Below are 23,670 nucleotides of genomic sequence, written 5' to 3'. Positions count from 1 at the left end.
ACAGTCTGTACCAAAGTTCAAAATGCAAAAAGATAATTGAAACAAAGTTCCTATTTTCCAATACAGAGTAGAAAGAACCAAGACACGCAACGTAATTACAAGGGATTAATTAGGTATAAAACATTTAAAAGGGGCAAGCAAAGTAATGTCTCATATGGAAAGAAACATAAGTACCCGGTTTCAGCGTTTCCACAGTTTCAAAGGTTTCTAGCCAGAGAGGATCATTTTGGTGGACTTATTACATGAATTTATGATGAACATGAAGCCAGATGGTTGTAAACAGATTCATAAAGGCCAAATTTCAACATTTTTACAAGCAACCTTAGAATTCTGCTTATTCTGTTGGTTAGAACAACAACAGCTAAAAAAAAATCAGTCTTGAACATTATGGAAAAAAAAAAGGCTTAAAATGGATTTTTCAGAAGCTTTCAGGCCACTAAAGCACAGTCCTCCTTCCTAGCTTTTTATTGAACTAAGGCTCCTGTAAAATTACTGGTAGGAGGAGGAACAGATTTTTTACCAGCTTTGCAATGTAGCCATCAAACACACTTGGAAAAAGTGGTCTTTTCTTGGTCTACATTAAACATAAAAAGACAAAAAAAAAAAAAAAGAAAAAAAAAAGCAACGTCATAGAAGCCATTAAGATGGCCTTGGAGAATGCTTAATTCTGTTTGTGCTGTCCTTGAATTCATCTAACAATTAAACATACTTAGTGAGCCCTATAAAGACATCTGTTAGGATACTGTTGATATATTTGCTATATTTAAACAACATCCTGAATATCAAAGCTTTTGAACAACTAATTCACATTTCTTTGGCTTCATAGTTTTATTTTAAGAGAAAAATGGAATGTCTGTGTGCCAAGGTAAATTATCAATAAGAAAACATTTTTTCCATTGTGAAATAAATACAGAAGCTGTACAAAATCATGCAGCTGTCCAAATATTCAGAGCTCAACTCAGAGTACAACTGAATTCTATTTCTACCTTCTACTGCAGGAAAAACCTCCCTCTGCTTTTCTTTCTCAGCATGAAGGGGGAAGTCAGGGAGAAGAAAGGCAAGTAAGGAAACACCCAACAATATTGCAGACCATTGCAGAGACTGAGCAAGAAAGGGAATACCATTTATTACTCAGTAGATATTCATCAGGTAGGTATGCTTTGGTATTTTCTACGCAGGTAAAGAATCTTGTAACTACATCATTTTTTTAGAAATCTTTTTACAGTGAACCTAGAAACAGCTGCTTCATCTGGGTTAGTGCTGATCTAAATGCAGCCACGGACTTGCTGGGAAGACATGCATCACACCTCTAAGACAGGCACAAAGAAGTTACAGTGGGTAAGACATAGGTGTGAATGTAACACATCATATCTTTTGCTCTAACTATCTGCCTGGCATCTGGAGCAAACTAGCAAACCTGGCAGATAACATACTAGAGGTGTTTGAGTTGGCAGACACAAAGTGGTATTAACTGCAGATTTCACTGAATGAAATACACTACTAAGTCTATTTCCTTTAGCCAAACTTGCAACCTCCAAAACCACATAAAGCCAGCATGTCACAATCTCTTTCAATCCTAGAACGGATTGGGTTGGAAGGGTCGTTAAATATCCTCTAGTTCCAACCCCCTGCCATGGGCAGGGACACCTCCCACTAGATCAGGTTGCCCAGGGCCTTGTTCAACCTGGCCTTGAACACCTTCAGGGATGGGGCATCCACAGCCTCTCTGGGCAACCTGTGCCAGTGCCTCACCACCCTCTGAGTGAAGAATTTCCTCTTAACGTCTCATCTAAATCTCCCTTCTTTTAGTTTAAGCCATTCCCCAGTTCCTGTCATAGTCTGCCCGAGCAAAAAGTTTCTCTCCATCTTTTTCACAGGTCCCCTTTAAGTATTGAAAAGCTGCAATAAGGTCACCCCGGAGCCTTCTCTTCTGTAGGCTGAACATCCCCAGCTCTCTCACCCTTTCTTCATAGGAGAGGTGCTCCAGCCCTCTGACCAACTTCACAGCTCTCCTCTGGACCCACTCTAACAGCCCCACATCCTTCTTGTGCTGGGGGCCCCAGACCTGGGTGCAGCATTCCAAGTGGGGCGTCACAAAGGCAGAGCAGAGGGGGACAATCCCCTCCCTCCACCTGCTGGTCACACCTCTGTTGATGCAGCCCAGGATGCAGTTGGCCTTCTGGGCTGCAAGTGCGAGCTGCTGGCTCATGTCGAGCTTTTCACTCACTAGAACCCCCAAGTCCTTCTCTGCAGGGCTGCTCTCAGTGAGTTCTTCACCCGGTCTGTACTCATGCCTGGGACTGCCCTGACCCAGGTGCAGCACCTTGCACGTGGACTTGTTGAACCTCATTAGATTCACATGGGCCCACTTCTCCAGCTTGTCCAGGTCCCTTTCGATGCCATCCCTTCCTTCTGTTGTATCAACTGCATCACTCAGCTTAGTGTCATCTGCAAACTTGCTGAGAGTGCACTCGATCCCACCGTCCATGTCATTGATAAAGATATTAAATAGTACCGGTCCCAGGACAGATCCCCTGACGGACACCACTCTTTCACAAGGTTCTTTATTTTTTTCCATTAATCATCAGTGATTGGCATTACCTATAGTACTATCCTTCAAAGATTTAAGTAAAAGGAATCTTACTGTTCCTACTATTTTGCCTGGTAGTAATATCAGACTGATAGACCTTGGCAATTGTAAGTCATTATATTTATCCATTTTGAATAAAGATGTAACATTAGCTTTCTTTTTCTTTGTAACTGTTATTTCTACTGTTCCAAAATATCTGAGGGAAGAGTAGAAGAGCATGAAGGAAGGAATGGTGGGCAGTTCCATTTAAATTTGGGTGACACTGCTTTTTTTTTGAGCAAGCTGTACCCAACAATGTGTGACAAACAAATTCCACTCTTTTTGGTAGCTTGTATAAACATAGCTACAGAAACAGACTAGCTAATGGGTCACAGATGGCCCTTCCATTAGAAGATGAGAAGGATGCGGTAGGAATTCCACAGAAATGAATGGACTTCAAGAGCTTGTAAGAAATACGCCCTTGGAGATAAAAATTTCTTTCTTGCCTGATTTTTCTGCCCAGAAATTTTGGAAAGGAATCAGAATTATTTCAGTGGATGATATGAAGTATCTTGTCATAAAGGCACTTCAAATAGTCAAGACTATAAATGACAACTTGGCAAAGCCATTTTAGCTCCCTCACAGCACCTGGCAGAATGTTTGGATGTTGAGATAAGCCTCACATGTGTAAGTGTGCACTTTTCCTTTGGCTCAGAGTAGATGAGAAAGCATATCCTCCTCCAAACAATTGCAGAAATAAAAATTACTTGCCAAATCGGATATTTTCCATCAGAAGGCTAGGAGTAAGCCACACCATCTGAAAGGTCCTGCTGCAGCTGATCCAGCAAACAAAGGGGCTAGAGTATTGCTCAGTGAAGTAGTAGAGTGACTTCTGTCATTCTGAGATGAGAAGAAACTCATAAAAGACAAAAACAAAAAAAACTTGCCTGCAGAGAAAGTAGGAAAACATGCCGGTCAGTGAGACTAAAAAAAAAAGAGATCTCAGTTATGTTACAGTTGCATGCTCCACAACTACTTTGCAGATTTGTCATAATTAAATGTCAGGATGAAACCGAGACACTCCCATTCTCTCCATCACCATCCCAGTTTCCATGGAAAAACAGACATCCACTTGAAGTAGGTGTGTTGTGGATGATCCAAGTGCAGACAGTGAGGCACTGAGATGGGCATTTTAGACCTTTTTTCAGTCTCATATTCCTCTTGTTTTCAGAGATACAAGGATTTTCAGAGGGTAACAAAGGATCCTTTAGGAGCAATTCATTATAGCATTGCTGTCTGCAATATTGCTGTGCTCACCTTTCCTAGGTGAAACCAAACAAGTGACTACAAAAGCCGGGGTGTTTTCATCAAGTTCTATGTGGGGATCTTGAGACACTCAGTAAATAGGGAAGGAGAGACAAAGAAAACAGCCTATGTTCAGCTTTGGTTAGGTTTTGAACAATAAGCAATGCATGAAGGAAGAAGACCTGGACAGAACTTGTGGATAGTTAGTCCTTCCAGTTAATGGACAAGCTAGCAGTCAGCAAGGCCTTACATGCAATTTTATTTATAGAAGCATACAGATAACTGACTTCATCTATGTCTCGCACTCAGATGTCATCCATGCCACCTTAAATAACCAACAATTCTGATCAAATGTCTAAAACCACACACAGGGCAGGAGGGAAGATACCCTTTTCATAGACAGCTGACCCTGGGGAGATGCATAACAGTTGCTTCATTCAACATTTTTTCTTTTTCCTGTCTTTAATAGGCTTCTTCACTATTTCTCTTTATATTTGATCACATGTAAACTTGTAAACTAAAGACCTCCAATTTAATGCTTTTAATAGATGGAAGAATTTGAAGAACCTTCTCTTACGATTTCTGTTTTATATTTTAACTTCCCTCAATTAATGCTTCTTTCTTTTGCTTGCTTCTAGCTTTCAAATGCTTCTCCTGCATGGAATAAACCCTTATACTTTGTTATTTAATCCCACTTCATCTTTCCAAGCTTCCTTGAATACTTTTTCATTTAGTGATACATCAGGTGGGTTGACTATAAACAGCCTCCCCACCAAGTGTAAAATTTAAACTTTAAATGAGCTGGCTAGTTGTAGAAAGCAGTAGGAACCTAAAAGAAAAAAAGTCTATAAGAAAGCTTTAAGCCAAAACTCTAAGACAGAAGCACCTGACTCACATACCTGACCCAAATACATACAAAAGCAGAAATGAAAAAGGGAAGGACAGGTATAGAGCAGAGATCACAGCCATGCTTACTTTGGATTACTCAAAATTTAATAGAGTGACCCAGCAACACCTCTCTCCTCACACTGTCTCGCACTCATCAGTTCCACAGAGAAGGCACTGCCTATAGGAGGGTAGGAGGAAGAAACCTCACCCATTGGACAATAATCAACATAAACACTAACGTTTACACTTTTTTAGTCCAGTATTTGACTTATCCAGAAAGACTCTGAGTAGATCCACTCTTGCATTCTTCTGGTGACAGTTAACTCCTCTATTTATTTTGTCTTTTCCAACCTGTCCACATGCATACCCTGACTCATATTAGAATCTCTTAAGAGAAACAACCCTTGGTGAACATGAAAGCCTAGTATTTTGGCCACTGTTACCAGAAATGGCAGTAACTTTTGTAAATTACTAACACATAGTGGGAACTGATAAAATCAAGGTGCTAAAGCATAAGTTCTCTTGAAATTTGCTCAGTGCCTAATGCTCAAAGAAGGCACAGCATTCAGTGATCAGCTCAGATCACACAAGCCTGGTAAGCGGGGACAAACTGTTCGGATTCGTGGCACCTTCTCTTTTTCCTCTCACTCCAGTGGGAAATGAACACAACATACCACCACAGGAAGATGTGCGGTCATTTGGGTGCCGATCCCAGAGCAGTGCTTCAAAAAAGTTCTTCCTCTTAATATTGTGCCTTGCAGTTTGCTTAAGCAATCAGATGTTTGAAGTATGCCACCTGCTAGTCTCCAAAAAATTTATGAGATAGTAGTTAAGAACAAATATTTATAAAATAGTGTGCTGCCAAGACAGTCCCAACTATAAACTCAAAAGTCGTATTGACAAACTCAGTAAAGAATAGACTTGGAAAATGAGTACCAGTGCCTGGCTTACCCAGACCAAGAAGAGGGGATGAGGAGGAAGAACAGAAATTATAACGAAGGGTGGACTTGGAGAATCAAATAAACCTACACAAAATACATTTGCATAGTGTGTTGTCCCACTGGAAACACTGCTTAAGAAGCAGAGCTGCAGTCAGTAACGGATGAACAGCCTTCAAAATTGCTTATATGAGGCATAAAAGTGACAGGAAAGAATTTTCTGCTTGGGAGGAAATAGTATGGTTCAGTGTGCTGCAGCAGTCATCAGAAATCAGTACCTTTTTCTGGAGATTAGCATAAATAACTCCCTGCAGTTCTATCAGCTATACGACTGGGGGAAAACAGTGTTTAAACTACACCTTTCATTCCCTGCTTGTCAATGAAAATGGAAGTACTGTGAAGTGTTTTGAGGTCTTCCATGATTAAAAGTATATAATACATTTCCCCAATATCCAAGAAAAGGAAAATAACACGAATTCTTCTTCTTGCTCTTTGGTTTGTACAGTAATTGTTTAAACATGCAAAGAATGTAAAATTGAGAAGTATCCACTTCTGGAGTGACAATTAGCTTGTGTATCATACCATGCAAAATATCTTTGTGCAACTCCTTCCTTACGCACTAATCAGCATTATCAGTTTTTGATATATTAAAAGCTTATTGCTATATCCATATGCAACGAATGCAAAAGTATTAGTGAGGAAGTGATGTCACATGCTTATAATTTTTTATTTTTTTTTTACACACAGTATCTGTGTTCCTCTGGATGCATGGGTATCATGTTTGTCTTCTATAAATACCCTTGTGCTGTGTGTGTCATGGGGGTGGGTATGATACTTTCTCTGGAGGCTGTGCACCTCATTCACCATTTATCAGTGTTTCTGCCTCTGTAAAAATTCAGTAGAACATTGCCATTGCCCCAGACAGGCCCCTGTAGTACCACACATGGTATAGCTACAACAATTACACTCTAGAAAGGACTTGCAGGGTTGGCAATGCTCTTTTTGTATGTTGTCACTCAGAGTGAATGACACTGGCACTATAGAATTCTATTTTCTGCCTTATAATATTGCAGCTGCCGTTCAACAGATCAACACCTGTACTCCTCACAGGCAAATTTACACACCAAAGAAACATTCAAGAAGTCCTCTAGCTATTCAGATAACTCAGGGCACTTCATATTCACAATATTCTGCTTGGAAAATGTTCTGGTGTTTGCCTAAGAAATAAATGTAAACATTAGTAGCCTGTATAGAAGCAAATATATGATAAAATACTTTTACCTCACTGACAAAAAGCTCTGGTATCCTTAGGCTTTTAAGGCATGCTGTAATCAAAATTGATAAGCCATGTCTTTCTCAAGTCACGCAGCTTCTATATTCATGCGTACTCCATTCACATTTCTTATCACGCTTTGACTCCCTGAGACCTTACAAATAACAGTTACTTAAAATGCAGCAGTCTATTCTTAGGTTTATTTATTTATTTTTCATTAATAAAGTGTTTCACGTTATGTCTGCCTTTCAGAGTACGTTTTTTTTTCCACATGCTCCAATTCTCATATGCGTTAATGGATCCTATTCACTCATTTCCAGCTCGCCATGTCTAAATTCACAAACATCAGCGCAACTCCGCAACCTGCCACTATTTTGAAACATACGAAATATGAAACAAAGAAAGGGCTGAATTTCTCTTGCTCTGTAAGGCTACACACTACATTTTTTCTTTCTTACGTTTTTAAGACACACTTTCTGGATATTTTTATGCACTTGTAAGAGGCACATTTTGAGATCCAGCTACCAACATCCATGCCTCCTGCTAATGGCACCCAATTAATTCTTCCAGACTCACTGCAGACATATCATTGCAGTGATCCTACAGTGAACTTCACGGGGATGCCAGAGATCAGTTCAAATGAAATGCAGAATTAATAACGGTGGGAAAAAAAAAAAAAGAAAAAAGGAATAGAACAGAAATAGAAGTCACCACACCGCTAAGTAGAGTTCCTACGTTGTTATCAGTGCCTAACAGAAATAAAGTTGTAGGAAGCATATAAATAAAGTGATGAAGAATCAGATATGAAACAGAGTCTACAGATGCAGGAAGAGTAAATAAACCAAGAAGACTGTTTTTGAGGAAAAAGACAATGTGATAGATAAAATGAATCATGACAGGTGAGAAACTGAAAAGGAAATGATTGCTTAACATTTCTCACAGCATGACAATTTACAGGGCACCAATTAAACTATCAGTCAACAAATTTAAGGCAAAATGGAGACTTACACAAGCACTGCATCATATGCCTGCCACACTATGGAGGCTGAGAACATAAATCAGAGCAACTGAACTCATTCAGTGATGGCACTATAACTCCTGCAATTAAATACAGTAGTGCAAGTATTACTTTAAGCTCACAAACCTCTTAATCAATGCTGAGCACCAAGTGCTGGAAGACTCCATCAGAAGATCATTACTGAATTTATGTATTATTTCTCCATTATGTATTACTTCTCCAAGCATCCTTTAGTGAAAGTTTGCCAGCAGTTTTATTCCAATAGAACGTTTCTATTATTACAGGTTAGGTATACACTGATACGATGCACAACTTTTCTGAATGATAAGAGGTTTATGTCCATCCTAGACAGTTTGAGCAGACATCTGACAGTCAATATTCTGGTGTGAACAACTATTTTTGTTTATTTACTAGCCATTCTAAACCCAACCAGTCAGTGCCATCTGTCAAGCACCATGGGAAAAAAGTCTCCACGCATATTTCATTTAAAATACTCATAAAATAAAAAAGACACTCACTAATAGTAAGAGGTTTTGCTCAAATTAAATAAGATGCATCCTTCATTCTGTTTCTTGCTATGTATTTTTTTGCAGTATGTAACAGTGTTTTCTTGGAATTCATAAACAACATACAAACATGAAGAACTTACTGCACCTTAAGCAAGCACTTCAGGAAGTTTGAAAGCAGCACAGTCTGCTTATTCCAATCACCCTTTTAAATTTACATCTCAGTGAAGTGAGAATGATAATAAAATACCACTTAACATCAATAGTTTTTCTTGGCCCCCTTGTGGATAGATGATTGATTTTGAAGTAGAAATGCATCTAATGCATTTTTAATTTCTACTTTGATCAGGTTGGACAAAAAAAAAAAGAAAAGCAGCAGCAAGCAGCAGCATTCAACCACAAGTCTGGACTGTTACAGAGCAGAAGAATTAGGCAGAACTCCAAACTTTGCTTCCAAAGAGTTTCCAGATTCCAAGTCACTTGTAAGAAAACACAGAATTGATGGAACATTTAGATACATAATTTAGTCTAGTCAGTTTAGAAATGACTTTTCCATGAAAGGAAAAAGATATATATATAAAATACAATCAGGAGATGCTCTTGATCAAGTGTCAACATTTCAGTTTATTCACTTTCCCTTGCTTTGAAGTATGAAGACTCTGTACTTGAGCTTTGGCCTGAAGAGTGGTGTACTCATACTTTTTGCAGTTCTTTGTGTTACTCTGGAATCCAAATAGCAGCAGTCATTTTCACATAACACCTTGTATGGGACTCACTGACATGTTTCTCACTGGGGATCACAGCTTTGACTCTCCCACAAAGTTTGTCTCTGTCCTACCTGTGAGCAATCAACAGGTTAAGTAGAGATGCTGAACAGGAGCCAATTTAAGGCTGCTACTGAAGTAATAATATCCTTTACCAATATGATCCACAGTATTTTAAGGGAGGTTTAACATGTACTATAAACAGTATCATGGAAGGACCATTAATAAGCATCTGTGCTATTTTAAAACAACAGGTGGTGAGATCGTTTCACCAGAGTTATGTGCTCACCATATGTGTAAATGGAAATTCTGTAGGAGGTAGAAGGCAAATGAGTGAATAGTTAGCAAATACATATATTATATATTATATAATATATATATAATTATATAGATATATTAAGATATATATGATATCATTAAAGCTGCAGCACATTTTACAGGCTAGCTAACAGCTGCCAGGATAACTTCGATGTATCTTTGAGTCTTTCGGAATAGTTTCTAGAAAAAAGATGTGACAAAAAAGCAGTCAGAGAAACAAAGACCGTATGTTGGAGTTAGACCTATTTGCCTATCACTTCTGATAAATCACTGGGACATTAGTGCAGAAAGGGATGCATAAGTGTGCAGAGACCAGCCCATTGCTTTGAAGTACTTCTGAAATGGGACAGGTTAAACTGCCCATGAATCCCATAAAGCCAAAGAACAGCAATACAGCCTATTTTAAAACCGATTTTAATACTGGTTAGAAAACAAAATACATTCTACTGGAGACAACTACACCAGGGATGACATCAGAATTTGTCTGCTGAAGTTCTCCAAAAGGTTTGGGGAAAAAAAAACAACAACTTTATACTTGGTTCACCCAGGGTAGAAAGACAGAGGTACCCTGGAATCATTTTACTGCCACAGAAAGTCAGGCAGCTCAGAAATGCAGTATATTGGCAGTACGCTAGGGAGCACAAAGAACACCAGCGTAACTCATTGGTTCTACTGCAAGCTTTAAGGGATGAAAAATGAGATTGCTTAATCTGGCATTTGGCTAGGACATTTGCATCAACACTCCTATAAGAGATTCCATTTTATGTTACTTTCTCCCGATGTGTTTATGTTTAAAGACATGGATACATACTGGAATCATACAGTTATTACACTATAAGATCATTTATTTTATTATTTTAGAGTCACTTTTTAAGAGTATAAACCCGACGACTTTCAAGAAACTAGTCTATCAATGCATCATGAAATTAATGCAAATAAATGGATTCATGCTTGTGTTGCGTTCACATAAACCTCTCTCTTAAAGAGGACGCAAATCTGATTGCTCCTGCAAGAAGCATATATGAACAATGTTCTTCTACACTTCAGATATTAAATTCATGGTCTCAGTACCTGGGTTGTGAAGTTCTGATGTATTCAATTAGGTCTCTGTACAAAGGTACTTAATGCCTGTCTTGTTCCCACTGCTTGATATCAATGAATAAAACTCTTAGTTCTCCTTAACAATTGTTACCTTTGTATTTGACTGACCAATTGCATGCCAATTTTCTACTGACAATAATTAAAGATTCCAGTAAAAGATTTTACTATGCAAGTGGGTTTGGATGAAATTTAGATAAAACTGATGAAATTTAAGTCAATACCTGGCATTTAATTCTGACAGAAGTTTTTTCTCATCTAGAAATGCTAGTTACTGCACATACAGGGCATGCATTTCAAGCGTTAATACATTTGTTCTTACGAAGAAAAGATAGTATCACTACTGTTAAAATACTCTCTTGCTCATTTAGAGCATGCACTTACGTGTATTACATACAATTTAATGTCTGCTCACTCACACTCCGCTCATCTTCCTTTATTTCTTGGACTCTAAGGAATTTGTAGATGGAGAAAATAATCCGACTCAAAGTCTAGTAAGAACATAACTGGACTGTTACCTGCTTGATCTGCAAGGTGCTTACTTCAGTTGGTTCAAACAGCACTTAGAAATATCATCTTTGAACATTCTCATAGTAAGAAAAACGCATTAACTGAACTGTTTCATTTCAGCCTTGGAAAGGAGCACAAGTAAATCAAGCCTCTGTAGCTTCAAGAGCATTCAAGGTTACTGGGTTTTCCAGTTTGTTCTCCTAAAGAAACAAGCTTTATGCAAACATATCCATATGGCCCCTGCTCATAAATTTGGTTAAATGAACCTGCTGGTTCAAAGGCTGGCTGTGGCCTAGAAATCTCAGAGATAATTAAGGTCTTACAAATTTGCAGAACTAACCCAGATGAAGAAATCCAAAATAGCAGACCCTCTGAGGAAAAGACAGCTAAGTCTCAGCTGCCACCCAGTCTGTCTGGCATCAACCAGCTGGGCAACTGTGCCGTTCTTCCAGGCAGCGGGGCTCTTGCCCCAGATCAACCACAGCAAAGATCCTTTTCTTTGCCTGGTAGGTACTGTAACAAAAGGAGGAAGAGGAGTTAAGAAACAAGTTGATTTACATTGGTTACACCATTTAACTAAATCCACACTGGTAGTTACATATACACTTTTTCACTGTCTGTCTTTGGAGTACACATAAAATAAAAACAACAGCAAGTTTTCTGTGTCAGACCAAGCAGATGTACATTCACATCTATAATAATGACTCTTGGCCAACTAGTCCTTCTTCCCTGGCACCACATTGTTTTAAAAATTACTGACATCCTTTTGAAACCCTCTTTACATTTGCCAGGAAGCATAAACAGCTATATTTACTGTGGTAATGTTTTGTCAACATTAGCAAGTACTCATACTACCCCACATTTACAACAACAGAATGTGAAACCCTTACTTGATGCTCTCTTCAGCAAAGCAATGGACTCAATATAGAATGGGTGGACTAATATGAAAAGTATGTGAACTCAGCTGCATGGTTTCTTTTTCCAGCCAGAGGCCATTACAGCAGAAATCAACAGATGACTGCAACATTGCAACTGCTGAGACAGACAACCATGTTCTTTTCTGACCAAAAAAAAAAACCAAAACACACACAAAAAGTAGAGAGATCATAATTCAGGCTCCCAGGTGTTTTACAGGAACAAGGTATATGTTTGGTAGATGAAAACTACAGATTTGATGGAATGGCTTATTACTTTTTCTGGCTTGAAATGCATACAATGGATGTGCCATGGAGTGCTTAACGGGGTTTATATGGGGCCATAGTTAATGACTATAATAGCTTATACGGGGTCATACTTAATGACTGCTCTTCACAGTACAGATCTGTCTGTTGAACTGACAGTGCAATTCACCAGTCACTCTTTGTTTCAGCCTTGTGAAGCCTCAATTGTCTTTTATATGCATTTCCTGCCTCCGTAGTCATCATCCGCCTTCTGCTTACCCAGCAACAATACTGAGGCAAATACGTGTATTTAAACATCTTCCCAGAAATAATGACAAGAGACCAAGCATCTATCTGCCTGTTACCTCCATAGGTATTATTTTTATCATTCCAGCACCATGGCCTGGGGCTTTGGCCACAACTGAGGAACCCACAACTACGTGAGCTGCTCAATGAGCACACAGCATAACAGGATCCTTTACGATGAACATGTAAGTAAATAGACATTGAACTAAATAACTTTCAGGTTCCAGTATCCCACTTCCTTTTCTCATTAATACCTTATCCTTCCTCTCACCGGAGGCACAATCATTCTTCTCGCTTCCCAACCAAACCATATAAAGCCATTAACCATTACCACATGCAAACAGAGCTCATGCTAATTATCTGCCTATGCATGCCAACCCTGGCCTCCTGTACTGACATGCCATCTCTTCAGCATCCTTCCTGAAAGCAGAACAAAGGAAAAACAAAACCAAAACCCACCAAACATACCAGAAAGGGGCACAGGCCAGGCAGATTTTTCCCCTTTCCACTCAACTCCGAGCAACAACTCGTGTACCACCAGGACCCGCGTACATACCACAAGGAAGGCGCAATGTCAAATGGCCAAGCTACACTGCTGCTTGTACTCCTGTTTTCCCACTTAGATGTTGATATGATGGCGACACAACTCATTAATTCTTCCATTTAGCCAACGAGGGCACTGGGATTTCGCCGGCATTTTTCATCCCAAACCTCCCTCCGGCCGGCACCAATGGAAAAACGAAAGGAGCACGGGCAGAAGCCCGTGAGGAGCCCGCAGCACCCATTTCGGTACGAGGGCCGGTTCTCCAACTTCTTCCACTCTCCCTTTAGTTCCCTGCGCAGCGAGCTCCGGCCGGGGGCGGTGTACGAGGCGGCTCCGCTCCCCTCAGCCCCCCGGCCCTAAGATGTCTCCCTGCCGCCGGCGGGAGCAGCAGCAGCAGCAGGCGGCGGCCCGGAGCTCGGCCCCGCACCTGCCGCAGCCCTGCCGACCCCCACACACCGATCCCCGCCGCCGAGCAGGGAGCGGGGCAGAAAACACAGCACGAGGGAGACGGAGGAGGCGGCCGCGGCCCTCAGCCCCCCGCAGCCCCCCGCTCACCTTTGCAGCGACCGGCTCAGCGCATCTTCCCCCCCTCCCCGCCTCCCGCTGCTGGATGTGGTGGCGGCGGCGGCGGATCGGGGCGGCCCGCGCTGCCCCTCCCTCGGCTCCCGCTGCCTCTTCACCCCCACATCCCGGTGCCGGCGGTGCCGGCGGCAGCTGCTCCTAAATTCACGGCGCTCCGGCGGCATGAAGTCATCCTCTCCGCCCCCTCCCCGGGCCGCCGCACTCCGCTCCCGCCGAGGACGGGGGGGGTTGAGGCCGCCCCGCCGCACCCCCCCCCCCCCAGCTCCCGCTCCCTCTCCCTCAGCGCCCGGCCCCGCGGCGCCGTACCAGGGCAGGGCAGGGTCCCGCGGCGCTGCGAGGCCGGAGCCGCGGGGGAAGCCTTCCCCCCGGGGTGTGCGTGTGTCTTGTTTTCCAAGGAAAATCCGCTGTAATCCCTCGTGTGGGCGCCCGGCTCCCCCCTCCTCCTCCTCCCGCCGGCCTCAGGGCGCGCAAGCGCTTCGCAGCCTGCGCCCCCAAAAAAACGCCTTGCCCCCCAAAAACGCCTTTCCCTGGGGGGACGAGGGGAGCTGCTTGGCCCGGGGGGTCCTGATCCGTGCCGGGGGGTGGAGGGCAGAGGAAGGGCCTAGCCCTCCACCGTCCTGGTTCAAGGTCACCAGGACACGCTTCTCCCTTTTACGAGGGTGTCCTGATATTTTTAAGATCCACCAGTAGGCAGCACATCTATTTTTGTTATTTATAGAGCGCCGTGCGTGCGCTGGGGAGCTGGCAGGCTCGTACAGAAAGAAGGCTGGATTGCAGCCACAGTTTACAACCCCACGAACCAGCCCTGCGTGCAGGACCAGCACGGCCGTGTCGCCGCACAAACAGCACCAGGCGGTCCGGTGCAGATAGACAGACAGGCGTGTGGCCAAGCCACTTGGCCCGAGAGCTCTTGGCATTGCCCAAGCCAAGCAAACCAGGAGAAATCCTGATGGAAGAGCTCTTAGGGAAACACAGATGCTCTGAGCGCAGGTGTTCCCAAGGCACTTGGTCCTATTGACCAGGTAGCCAGTGTCCCAGTGAAGTTCTGGAGTAGGCACGAGTTGGAAAGACTGCCGTTAGCCATGGTGGTAAAACCTGAGACAGGAGCAAAGCTCTCAAAGAGGAGTTGCTTCAACAGCCCCAGGAATAGCTAGGAAGGTTGTCTGTAGTGGCAGAGGAAAGCAGATGAGGGGAGAAGAGTCTCATTAAGGTAAGGATCTTAATCTCAGTCTCTCAGATGAAATGGAAGAACTAAGAGCCCGTGTTCCTGTTTGGAAATTCCTTGTATTTATTTTTCTAGTGGTTATAAAAAGGCTTTTAACTGCGCTGGGATCTTTGATTTGATTCCCAGTGCCTGCGCAGTTCCACAGTTGCACTAATTTGGGGCAGCTCCTGTTTACTCCCTGCCTTGAGACTATTATATTGATTGGCATTGCGGATCTGAATGTGCAGAACTGGCAGCATTTCAACACTGATGCTTAATCTCTGTTTACAGTTTGTTATGTGATTAAGGGCTCATCTCCGCACACACAGAGGAGCGCAGAGGCAGGTGGGGCTGGCCCAGGCAGCCTCAGCCCCATGGGGCTATAGGGACCCAGCACCAGCAGGCAACTGAAAGGATCTCCGGGTCACCCCACTGACTGCTGAGGCGGGACAGGTTATGGGGTGTATAATAGGTAGAGCGTTTGGGGAGTGTACAAAGGATTATTATGGGGTGTTTAGGAGAAGAGTGAAAGGCCAGGGGAAAGGGAGATAGATACCAAGGTGATTTGGAGATGAGCAAGTGTTGGAAAATGGTGGGATGAGGGGATCAGCAGGGTTAGTCCTGTGTAAACAGCCGGCTGGTTGGTATGCTTGTCTGCCTGTGCCCTGCACCTGATCACTGCAGTCTGTCCTGTCTGTTCATTAAACTCTATTTTGCTAACTGAGAGGGCTTCCTGGTCTGTGTGTGTGTATGGTGTGTAAGTGCCAGCAATGGGAGTCAGACCTCAGGTCACAGGGACCCATGCCAGAGAGGACAGCGTTACACTTCTCACGCCATCTCTGTTTGCATTGGTGTTTGTGTCTGTGTTGAACTGTGTGACTGGCCAAGTGCATATTCATATCTTTACTGTATACATATATAGTGTGTTTTTGCCTATCAGGAATGCATGCTCAGACTTGCTGGAGCAGAGGTTGGACCTTGGAACATGCAGCCATGGCAGCCTTGCTTGCTATCTGGTTCGGCAACTAATTCACTAAATGATTAGTGTCCTATAAAATACTTGATCTGTGCAAAAGTAAGGATTATTACTATTTCTCTAGTAGCACTAAATTGCAGAGTCAAGAGAAGTAAATGCTCCTGGCCCAAGAATATTAATTACTACTGTTCCACATCATTACAAGAAAAGAGGAAGGGCGCAGGGCAAACACCTACAGAATTTTATTTTAGTGGAAAAACATAGAGGTGTGCATCATCTAGCAACATTCAGAGATCCCATACTAAGGGAATATAATATTGGATTTACTAATCATGGACTTAGTTTCAAATAAATGGAAATATAAATACAATTGATTGAAAACTAAACATTTTAGCTTTAAAAGGGTAGTCTGCAGGGAAATAAAAGAAGAAACTAGTTAGTGAAATCAGTTGAAAAACTCAGTGTGGGGAAACCTTGGGAATTTTTCTTAGATGTGAAAAGAACAATGCGTAAGGAATAACTCCAGACAACTGAAAAGAGAATGACTTCAAACAAGGTATTAGAATTAAGCTGTCAACTCACAAGTGAAAAGATATTTGTGGCTTAAAGGTTAGAAATAGCCAGGGTGATGTGAGGTTTGCCAACGCTCGAATTAGATTGTTAAAATAAATACTGAAATAAATAGTAAAATGTGTATTGTGTAAAAATATAAAGAAAACCTCAAATGAAGAAGTTGAGCTCTCTTTCATTGAGGATGGGGTGAAAAATCTACGCTTTGTCCCTCAAACTGAGTAGTTTCCTTTTCTGGTAATTGCTGGCTGGAACAAAGGGTGGAGCAAATGGAATGGATGTTTAGAAATTAATGTTACTGTTTTCACAGTGAAATTAAAATCAAAAGAGTGTCTTCAAATCAGAGGAGTAAATCGCTGTCTAAATGTAATGAAAAACTAGGGTACAAAATCACAAAAAATGTTTATAAGTCAGGGTGCTCCCCTACTCCTTGGAGACTGTCAGACAGTACCAGTACTTAAGATATGAGAAGAAAAAAGACCTAGGGAACTTCAGTTACCTTAGCTAGTTGTTGGCAGCATGCAACACTGAAATCTGGGGATGCTGTGACTATGGAAGCCATTTTGATAAACTGCAGAAAATAAGGAGTGGTTAAAGGTAGGTAAAGTATATGTGTAATAGACCAGGAATGTGAAGGCTGGCAAAAAGTTGTCTTGTTAGGACAAGATGACATTCTGGAGAAAAGCTAGTGGTAGCATTTCAAAAAGAGTGATCTTGATTTTTATTTAGTATTTTCAGTAGTGGTCTTGGCAAGTAAGTACAAATGAATTAAAAGAAGCCTTATCAGTACAGAGTGGGTTTGGAATAACCTACTAGTTGTATGAGTAGTGAAATCACAGAACTGTGATGAAGTTTTAATAGCAAAAACACAAAACATTTTAACTATGCACTAGAGAATCATTGTCTGAAAATTACAAGGGAAAAGAAAGAAAAAATCAGAAGTACTAGATGTTCACTGGATGACTCTGAGCTAGGGGTGTTGTAAGATTTGAGAAAATAAAATGTATTTTTACCAGATACCAACTGAGGCTAGTATAGATAAGGAAGTTTGCCGACTGGGTTGTGTTTCCTGAGCTCTTGGTCCATCTTCAGAGTAGATTAGCTCCCACAGACCTTTCATTTCAGTGTTACCTAGGCATGTAATGCATCAAAAATCTATGCACTAGATTGTATAGCAGCATTTAATAGTTTATGGGAGCTATTTAAGCTCCTCTGTAAGGAAATACTTCATTATGCTTTTGCTCACATATACTTTGTATTTAAGTATATGCCCACCTATGCATGTAAGACTTTTCACAAGCTTTAGGATGTTCAGGAAGTTATTAATGAAGTCTCCTGGACTTAGCTTTTGCTTGATACCAGTGGTAAAAGTAGTTCAGACCACAAGGGTTGGTAAAAGTGGATCTGCTTTACAAGGTATCTTGCTAACGAAGGTTTATATTATATGGAGAACATATGAAGATACAAGTACCACTGCACATAAGCGTCTTCAAAGCTTATATTCCTCAGATTAGGAAAACTGATTTTACTGAGTATAAACAAGAACTCCAATCACCTGTCTTGATCCACTGTCTACTTTTTCGATCTAAATAGCCTACCTCCTACCAGCCTGCTTATGTGGCAGTTACCCAGGGTAGGTTTGGTTTGTGTGGGCCAAAACTCTAAAGATTTTGGAGTCTCTGCAGTGCAAGCCAGTACACTATTTCTCTCAGGAAAATACATAATTCTGTTATAACCAGTTTATCATACTTTGCCATAAGCTTTGTTGTTATTATTAAACTTGTACTATATTTATTAAACTAAACTATATTTCATACTAAACTAAATACTGTACACTTTAATAACAGTTACTTTCTTTTTTTTCCTGGATTTCTTCAGAGTATGTTTAAAAGATAGCAAGACAATGAATAAACAGTTCTTAGGAAATTTCACCAGTTTTTATAACAGCTCTGGGCAAAAATGTTACGTAACGTTCAGAAAATGCCAGAAAAAACAATTGCCAATTGTCACCAGCAATGTAATATAAGATATCGAACAAGTTTTTACAATTCCCCTGGAGAACATTGTTAAGTGCCGTCCATATTGTGTAGCAAGCCAGTCTTACTGATGTTGTTGAAGAATGATGTAAAAATGCATTGTATGAACTCTTTAACTGTGCCCAGTAAGTTACTGTCCTTCTGACCCCTCTGGCACCTACTAGATGAAATGATTTCAGGTCCCTGAAATAAAATTATGCACAAAAGAAAAATTGTGCTTAGTGCTTAAGCTTGTGCACCTTAGTGCTAAAAAAATGCAGTTTTTCTTTTGTGCTTACAAGAAGGACATCGAGGCTCTGTAATGTGTCCAGAGAAGGGCTACGAAGCTGGTGAAGGGCCTGGAGCACAAGTCCTGTGAGGAGCGGCTGAGGGAACTGGGGTTGTTCAGTCTGGGGAAGAGGAGGCTCAGGGGAGACCTCATTGCTCTCCACAACTACCTGAAAGTAAGGTGTGGGGAGCTGGGGGCGGCCTCTTCTCGCAGATAGCTAGTGACAGGACTAGAGGGAATGGCCTCAGGTTGTGCCAGGGGAGGTTCAGGTTGGAAATGAGGAGACATTTCTTCTCAGAAAGAGCAGTCAGGCATTGGGACGGGTTGCCCAGGGAGGTGGTGGAGTCACCGTCCCTGGGGGTGTTTAAGGAAAGGTTGGATGTGGTGCTTAGGGACATGGTTTAGTGGGTGACATTGGTGGTAGGGGGATGGTTGGACCAGATGATCTTAGAGATCTTTTCCAACCTTAATGATTCTGTGGTTCTATGATTATTTTATTCTGTTTCAGCAGGTATTTTTTAAAAGCAAATGGACTAAGCTCTCTCTCCAAGTTCACAATTTCAATTCTTTTTAATTCTTTCGTTCACTCTTTCTTTATTCTTTCATTACCATTATTGCTTATTATGTATAGTTATGCCTTTAGGTAAAAGAACATATTTTGTACAATTGTTTGTGTTTATGGGATGTAATGTGTATTACAGAATTTTTTAAAAGGTACACAGGTGTAATGTGACAATGAAAAAGAACATTGCAAGACAAACTGCAGTGTCAGCAATACCCAAATAGACTTTCTTATAAATAAAACCATCGTCAATAAAATATATTTAAAATAGTGATGTATATCTGCAATTATTTCCAAACCATTTGGGGGGGGGAATGACTTGGGGGGTGTTAAGTAAATTCTGCCCGATTGCTTGATAACTCTATCAAAATCATATGAATTAAAATGAAAACAAGTCATGCTGGAGCCAGTACATTAGTTTCTAATCTTCAGCAAGAGGAATTTTAAAGTAAAATGATCTGCCTCTGAACAGATTAGAACAACCAAACTCTGGTTGCAGACAGCCTGTGCCAATGTCTCTAAGTATCCTTCTTTTAATGCTGGCTGCATATTTTCTTAGACTAGGATAGTCAGATTTTCAAGGCAGCAATGTCAGTGTTTCATTTTGTACAGTGTTAGTCTCTTCCAGAATGCACTTACAGTAATTTATGTCACTTGTCTCTTTAATATGATGGTTTGACTTTTATGCATAAGACCAGTTCTGCCCTAAGTTACAAGTTGTTTCAGCTGAAGGTAATGGAAGTTGTGCATGTACAGGGGTAGAGCCTGGCCCTTAGCCTCCTGACGTCAGTGGGAACAGATGTGTTCTCCTTTTTTCCCCCTTGGGGCTTCAAGCATTGTCTTAGTACAAAGGAGTCTGATTTTCTTAACGCTTTAATAGCAATGATGCTTGTTTTTTCTCATTTTCCACCATCAACTTCATTGCTTGATTATACATTTTCTAAACTTTATAGGAATAATAGGTTCATTGTAGCATTTTCTGTGCTTAAAAATGCATTACTAACATTTTAATATAAAGCATCCTTCCAAATGGGAAGAACAGCTCGTAATAATATAATGCTGTTACAGTGTATATGCTATAAAAAAGAGAAATTAAGATTGAACTGTCATTCTCAATTCTGGCATTAGCCATAATTTTTTTCTCAGCGCTTGACTTGTCAACTGTAGCTTTTTCACATTTTCAGATATAGTACATGGAAACTATTATTTTAAGGAAAAAAAAAAGTCTGTCAGTGACAACTTGGATACCAACATAGGTTTTTGGTATGCTTACTTATGTGAATGGATATTAAAGTGAGATGTAGTGCTTTGTCTCTGTATTCCACAACTCTTTGTCAACAGTGGAAGTGCAAAAATTGGAGGATCTTGACATACATTGTTAATGCCCTCTTCTAACGCCATCTTTGCATCCTCCTCAACATTCAAACTAAGTCCCACCTTCAGGTTTTTCATACCAGTCCCCAGAGATGTTAGTCACTAAGAATCTTCATCTTAATCTGCTAACCTAGTATTTATTGTCTTCTCTCAGATTTTTCCACTCATTGCCAGACCCTCTGTTATATTATGTCCCATTTTACTCTTTGTTCAGGTTTCTCTTTCTCTTCTACATCCTGCTGCTTCTATTTATTTTTTTCTTGAATTCCATTTTGCTCTCCTTCCCCTTTGTCTCTTTCATAACGTAACTTGTTCTTCATTCCTTCTGCTGGTATTCAACAGAGCTCCTCTCCAGGCTGTGGGATTTTCCACTTCCTAAGAATTCATAGTGGAGCAAATATATTAGAGGCTCTGTAGTTAAGTTTCACTTCATCTCTTCCCAACTGCCAAATGTCATTTTGGCTAATCACCGTACCCCTCCATCCCTTTCTGAAAAGCCTGAGCCAGTATACTCCTCTTCTTACCAGAACCCTCTCCTAGCTCATTCCCCTCTGCATTTTGAACTCCGCAACTTCCTTTTCCATGCATCTGAAGCCAGATGGAGTAACAAACAGAGAACACAAAAAGTGAAAGCTTTAAATTTCCAGAAGTGGTACCCAGGTAAGGAGTTAATGAAAAGCCCTACTGACTCTGCTGTGGGGTGTGCTTTGTGAGAAAGGCATCTTAGGAGTGGTTTTTGCTAAACTCCCCAGTTCTCTCAGAGCATGTGTAGTTTTCAGACTTTTAAGGATTTGAATATGTTTGAGTTTTGGTGGCTAAGTTCCTCATCCAAAGCACATGGACAAATGAGCACTCCTCAAATTTCTTTTTACCCAAGTTGGATTTACCCTTACAGTTTTTGGATAAAACTATTTTTCTTACTGACATTAAAGTACATTTCGAAGCTGGCACAATACTGAAATTTGTAGATCAAATGATTAAAATCAATAAATTTACAGCAAAAAGAGTCTAGTCTAAAGCAGTGTGTAACTCTTGTAACAAGCAGGTTCTTCTCAGTATATACCTGTGTGCAGTGGCCACCATTTCATTTTTAGTTTGGTGTCTTTCTGTCTTACTAATACTCCCTGGAGTTCAGCCTGCAGTGATATTTAGCATGTAATATACAGCCTGTATTTCATTGACTGGTACAGATTTAAAATTATGTAAAATCTTAATCTTGATTTTCTTCCAGATTCTTTTTTTTATACCTGTTTTAGTGATCTGAGGAACCCTATTAAGACTGGAGTCAGTGAGTCCAGAAGTTTATCACTGTACAGTCCTTTAAAAAGAGATTTATCCAAAAGATTGTCATCTCAGCTTTTCAGTTTGCAATGCAGCAGAGATCATCCTGCAATGTATATAATCAATTTAAATTAAATAAATAAATAAATAAATAAATAAATAAATTACTACGTCTGCAGTGCATAACAAGGAGGAGAGAAACAAAAACCGTTGGAGTGGCCAAAACCTGATGCCTTTGCAGATACAGAGAATTTGTCAGCAGAAATGTGCCAGAGTTGTCCTATGTATTTTAGATTATTCACTTCCAAAATAGTTGAAAACAGCCAGGAAACAAGAAAACCCTATCAGCCTGACCAAAGAAAATATAACTTTTCCTAACTCCAAATCCAGCACATCCCATGGCCAAGGTATTAGACAGACTTCTCAACAACATGCCTGCACTTCTAAAACTTTGTCTAAAGCTATTCCTAAAACTGAAGAAGGCCCATTTTCATTGTCAGTTAGCTTTGCTTTCTGTTTCCCTTTCTGTATTCCTTCATGTCAGTATTCTTTTCAGTTCAGCATTCTATTCCGTTTTGGATAGTGTCTAATCTTAATTTTCTAAATAACAGAAGCCTGTGGGTTTATTGTCATTTTTTAATTGTTGGTGAGTAGGTGGCCGTTAAACATACACAGTTCTGATTTTCAAGGCACATGCAATTCTTCATTTTTCCTTTGGGTACCAGCTATCAAAACTTATTCTTGGTCCCTGCATTTGGGTTGGTTGGTGGTCATCCTTAGGATTTTTTTTTTTTTCATTGGTTAAGACATTTGCCTGTTTCCTGAGGGACCTTTTAATTTTGTACAGATATGTATATTTCATGATATGTTTTTTTCAATAGAAAAAAGATGCACTTTCATTACTGGTAAGTGTTGTGCCCAAAGCTGGTCAGTGGTTTTGTTTAATGACGTTGGGGGTGTTGGGGCTTTCTGCTTTAAAATAGTTGCTTCTCAGATAAGGTACCTCAGTGATTCTGTATCAATAGCGGTGAATCTTTTCCTCCAAAACACTTAATTTTATAAAAAGTAATTAGCTTGTAATTGTTTTGTTTTAATTTTACTCTTTCATTTCTGAGTGTATATTGGAAAAAAATGCAGCTGTTCCTTGTGTCTATCCATTCAGAAACTCAAGGCATCTATAGTAATTCCATTTTCAAGTCGATCTTCTGTTGTGGTTGAGGATTTCTTTGAGTCTATTTATGATCCTAGAGCAAACTGTGTCAGTCTTGAAACAGAAGAAACAATAACCTTTTCAGATAACTCTCGACAATAGGGTAAAAGGCCATTTGTTGCGTAGGATGGGAAGAAAGAGGAGACTGGAAAAATAGTTCAAATTCCAGCAAGAGCTAAGTGGAAGGTACAATTTCACAAAAGCCTCCTGCAAACACTTTTTGCAGTCAAAAAAAGGAGGATTAACAGAGAAGAATTTGTAAGGCATTCAGTTGCTGTTTGTATGAGCTCAGATGTTACAAATGGGGGAATAAAACTGTAGAATAGGTTGTACACTAACATTTTATAATGTGTGGAGTTTCATTGTACTTGTATAGATAGGAACACTTAGACAAATAAAATTTTATAAAA

The 23,670-nt window shown here is 40.6% G+C and overlaps 1 protein-coding gene and 1 long non-coding RNA gene across 13 annotated transcripts in view; one reads left to right on the top strand and one right to left on the bottom strand.

Annotated features, from left to right (window-relative positions):
• PKIA (cAMP-dependent protein kinase inhibitor alpha) overlaps nt 1-14,430 on the bottom strand; it is a 43,043-nt gene extending 28,613 nt beyond the window's left edge. For 8 of the 12 annotated variants that reach the window (XR_013947274.1, XR_013947275.1, XR_013947276.1 and 5 more), the window contains exon 1: nt 13,753-14,079. Coding sequence is in view for 5 of the 12 variants with exons in the window: in XM_080581983.1 (XP_080438109.1) it covers nt 13,753-13,943 (191 nt within the window). In the remaining 7 variants the exon portion in view is untranslated. The other 4 variants (XM_080581976.1, XM_080581977.1, XM_080581987.1 and 1 more) reach the window with 4 other exon arrangements.
• Nucleotides 14,431-14,566: 136 nt separating this feature from the next.
• Nucleotides 14,567-23,670, top strand: part of LOC308190503 — a 224,675-nt gene continuing 215,571 nt past the window's right edge. Inside the window, exon 1 of the long non-coding RNA XR_013947278.1 lies at nt 14,567-14,989. This is a non-coding gene — a long non-coding RNA (uncharacterized lncRNA). The remainder of the gene's footprint in view (nt 14,990-23,670) is intronic.

The sequence above is a fragment of the Anser brachyrhynchus genome (genome assembly GCF_964034855.1).
Source record: "Anser brachyrhynchus genome assembly, chromosome: 2".
Lineage (NCBI taxonomy): Eukaryota > Metazoa > Chordata > Aves > Anseriformes > Anatidae > Anser > Anser brachyrhynchus.
This window is presented reverse-complemented; position numbering and strand designations above follow the sequence as displayed.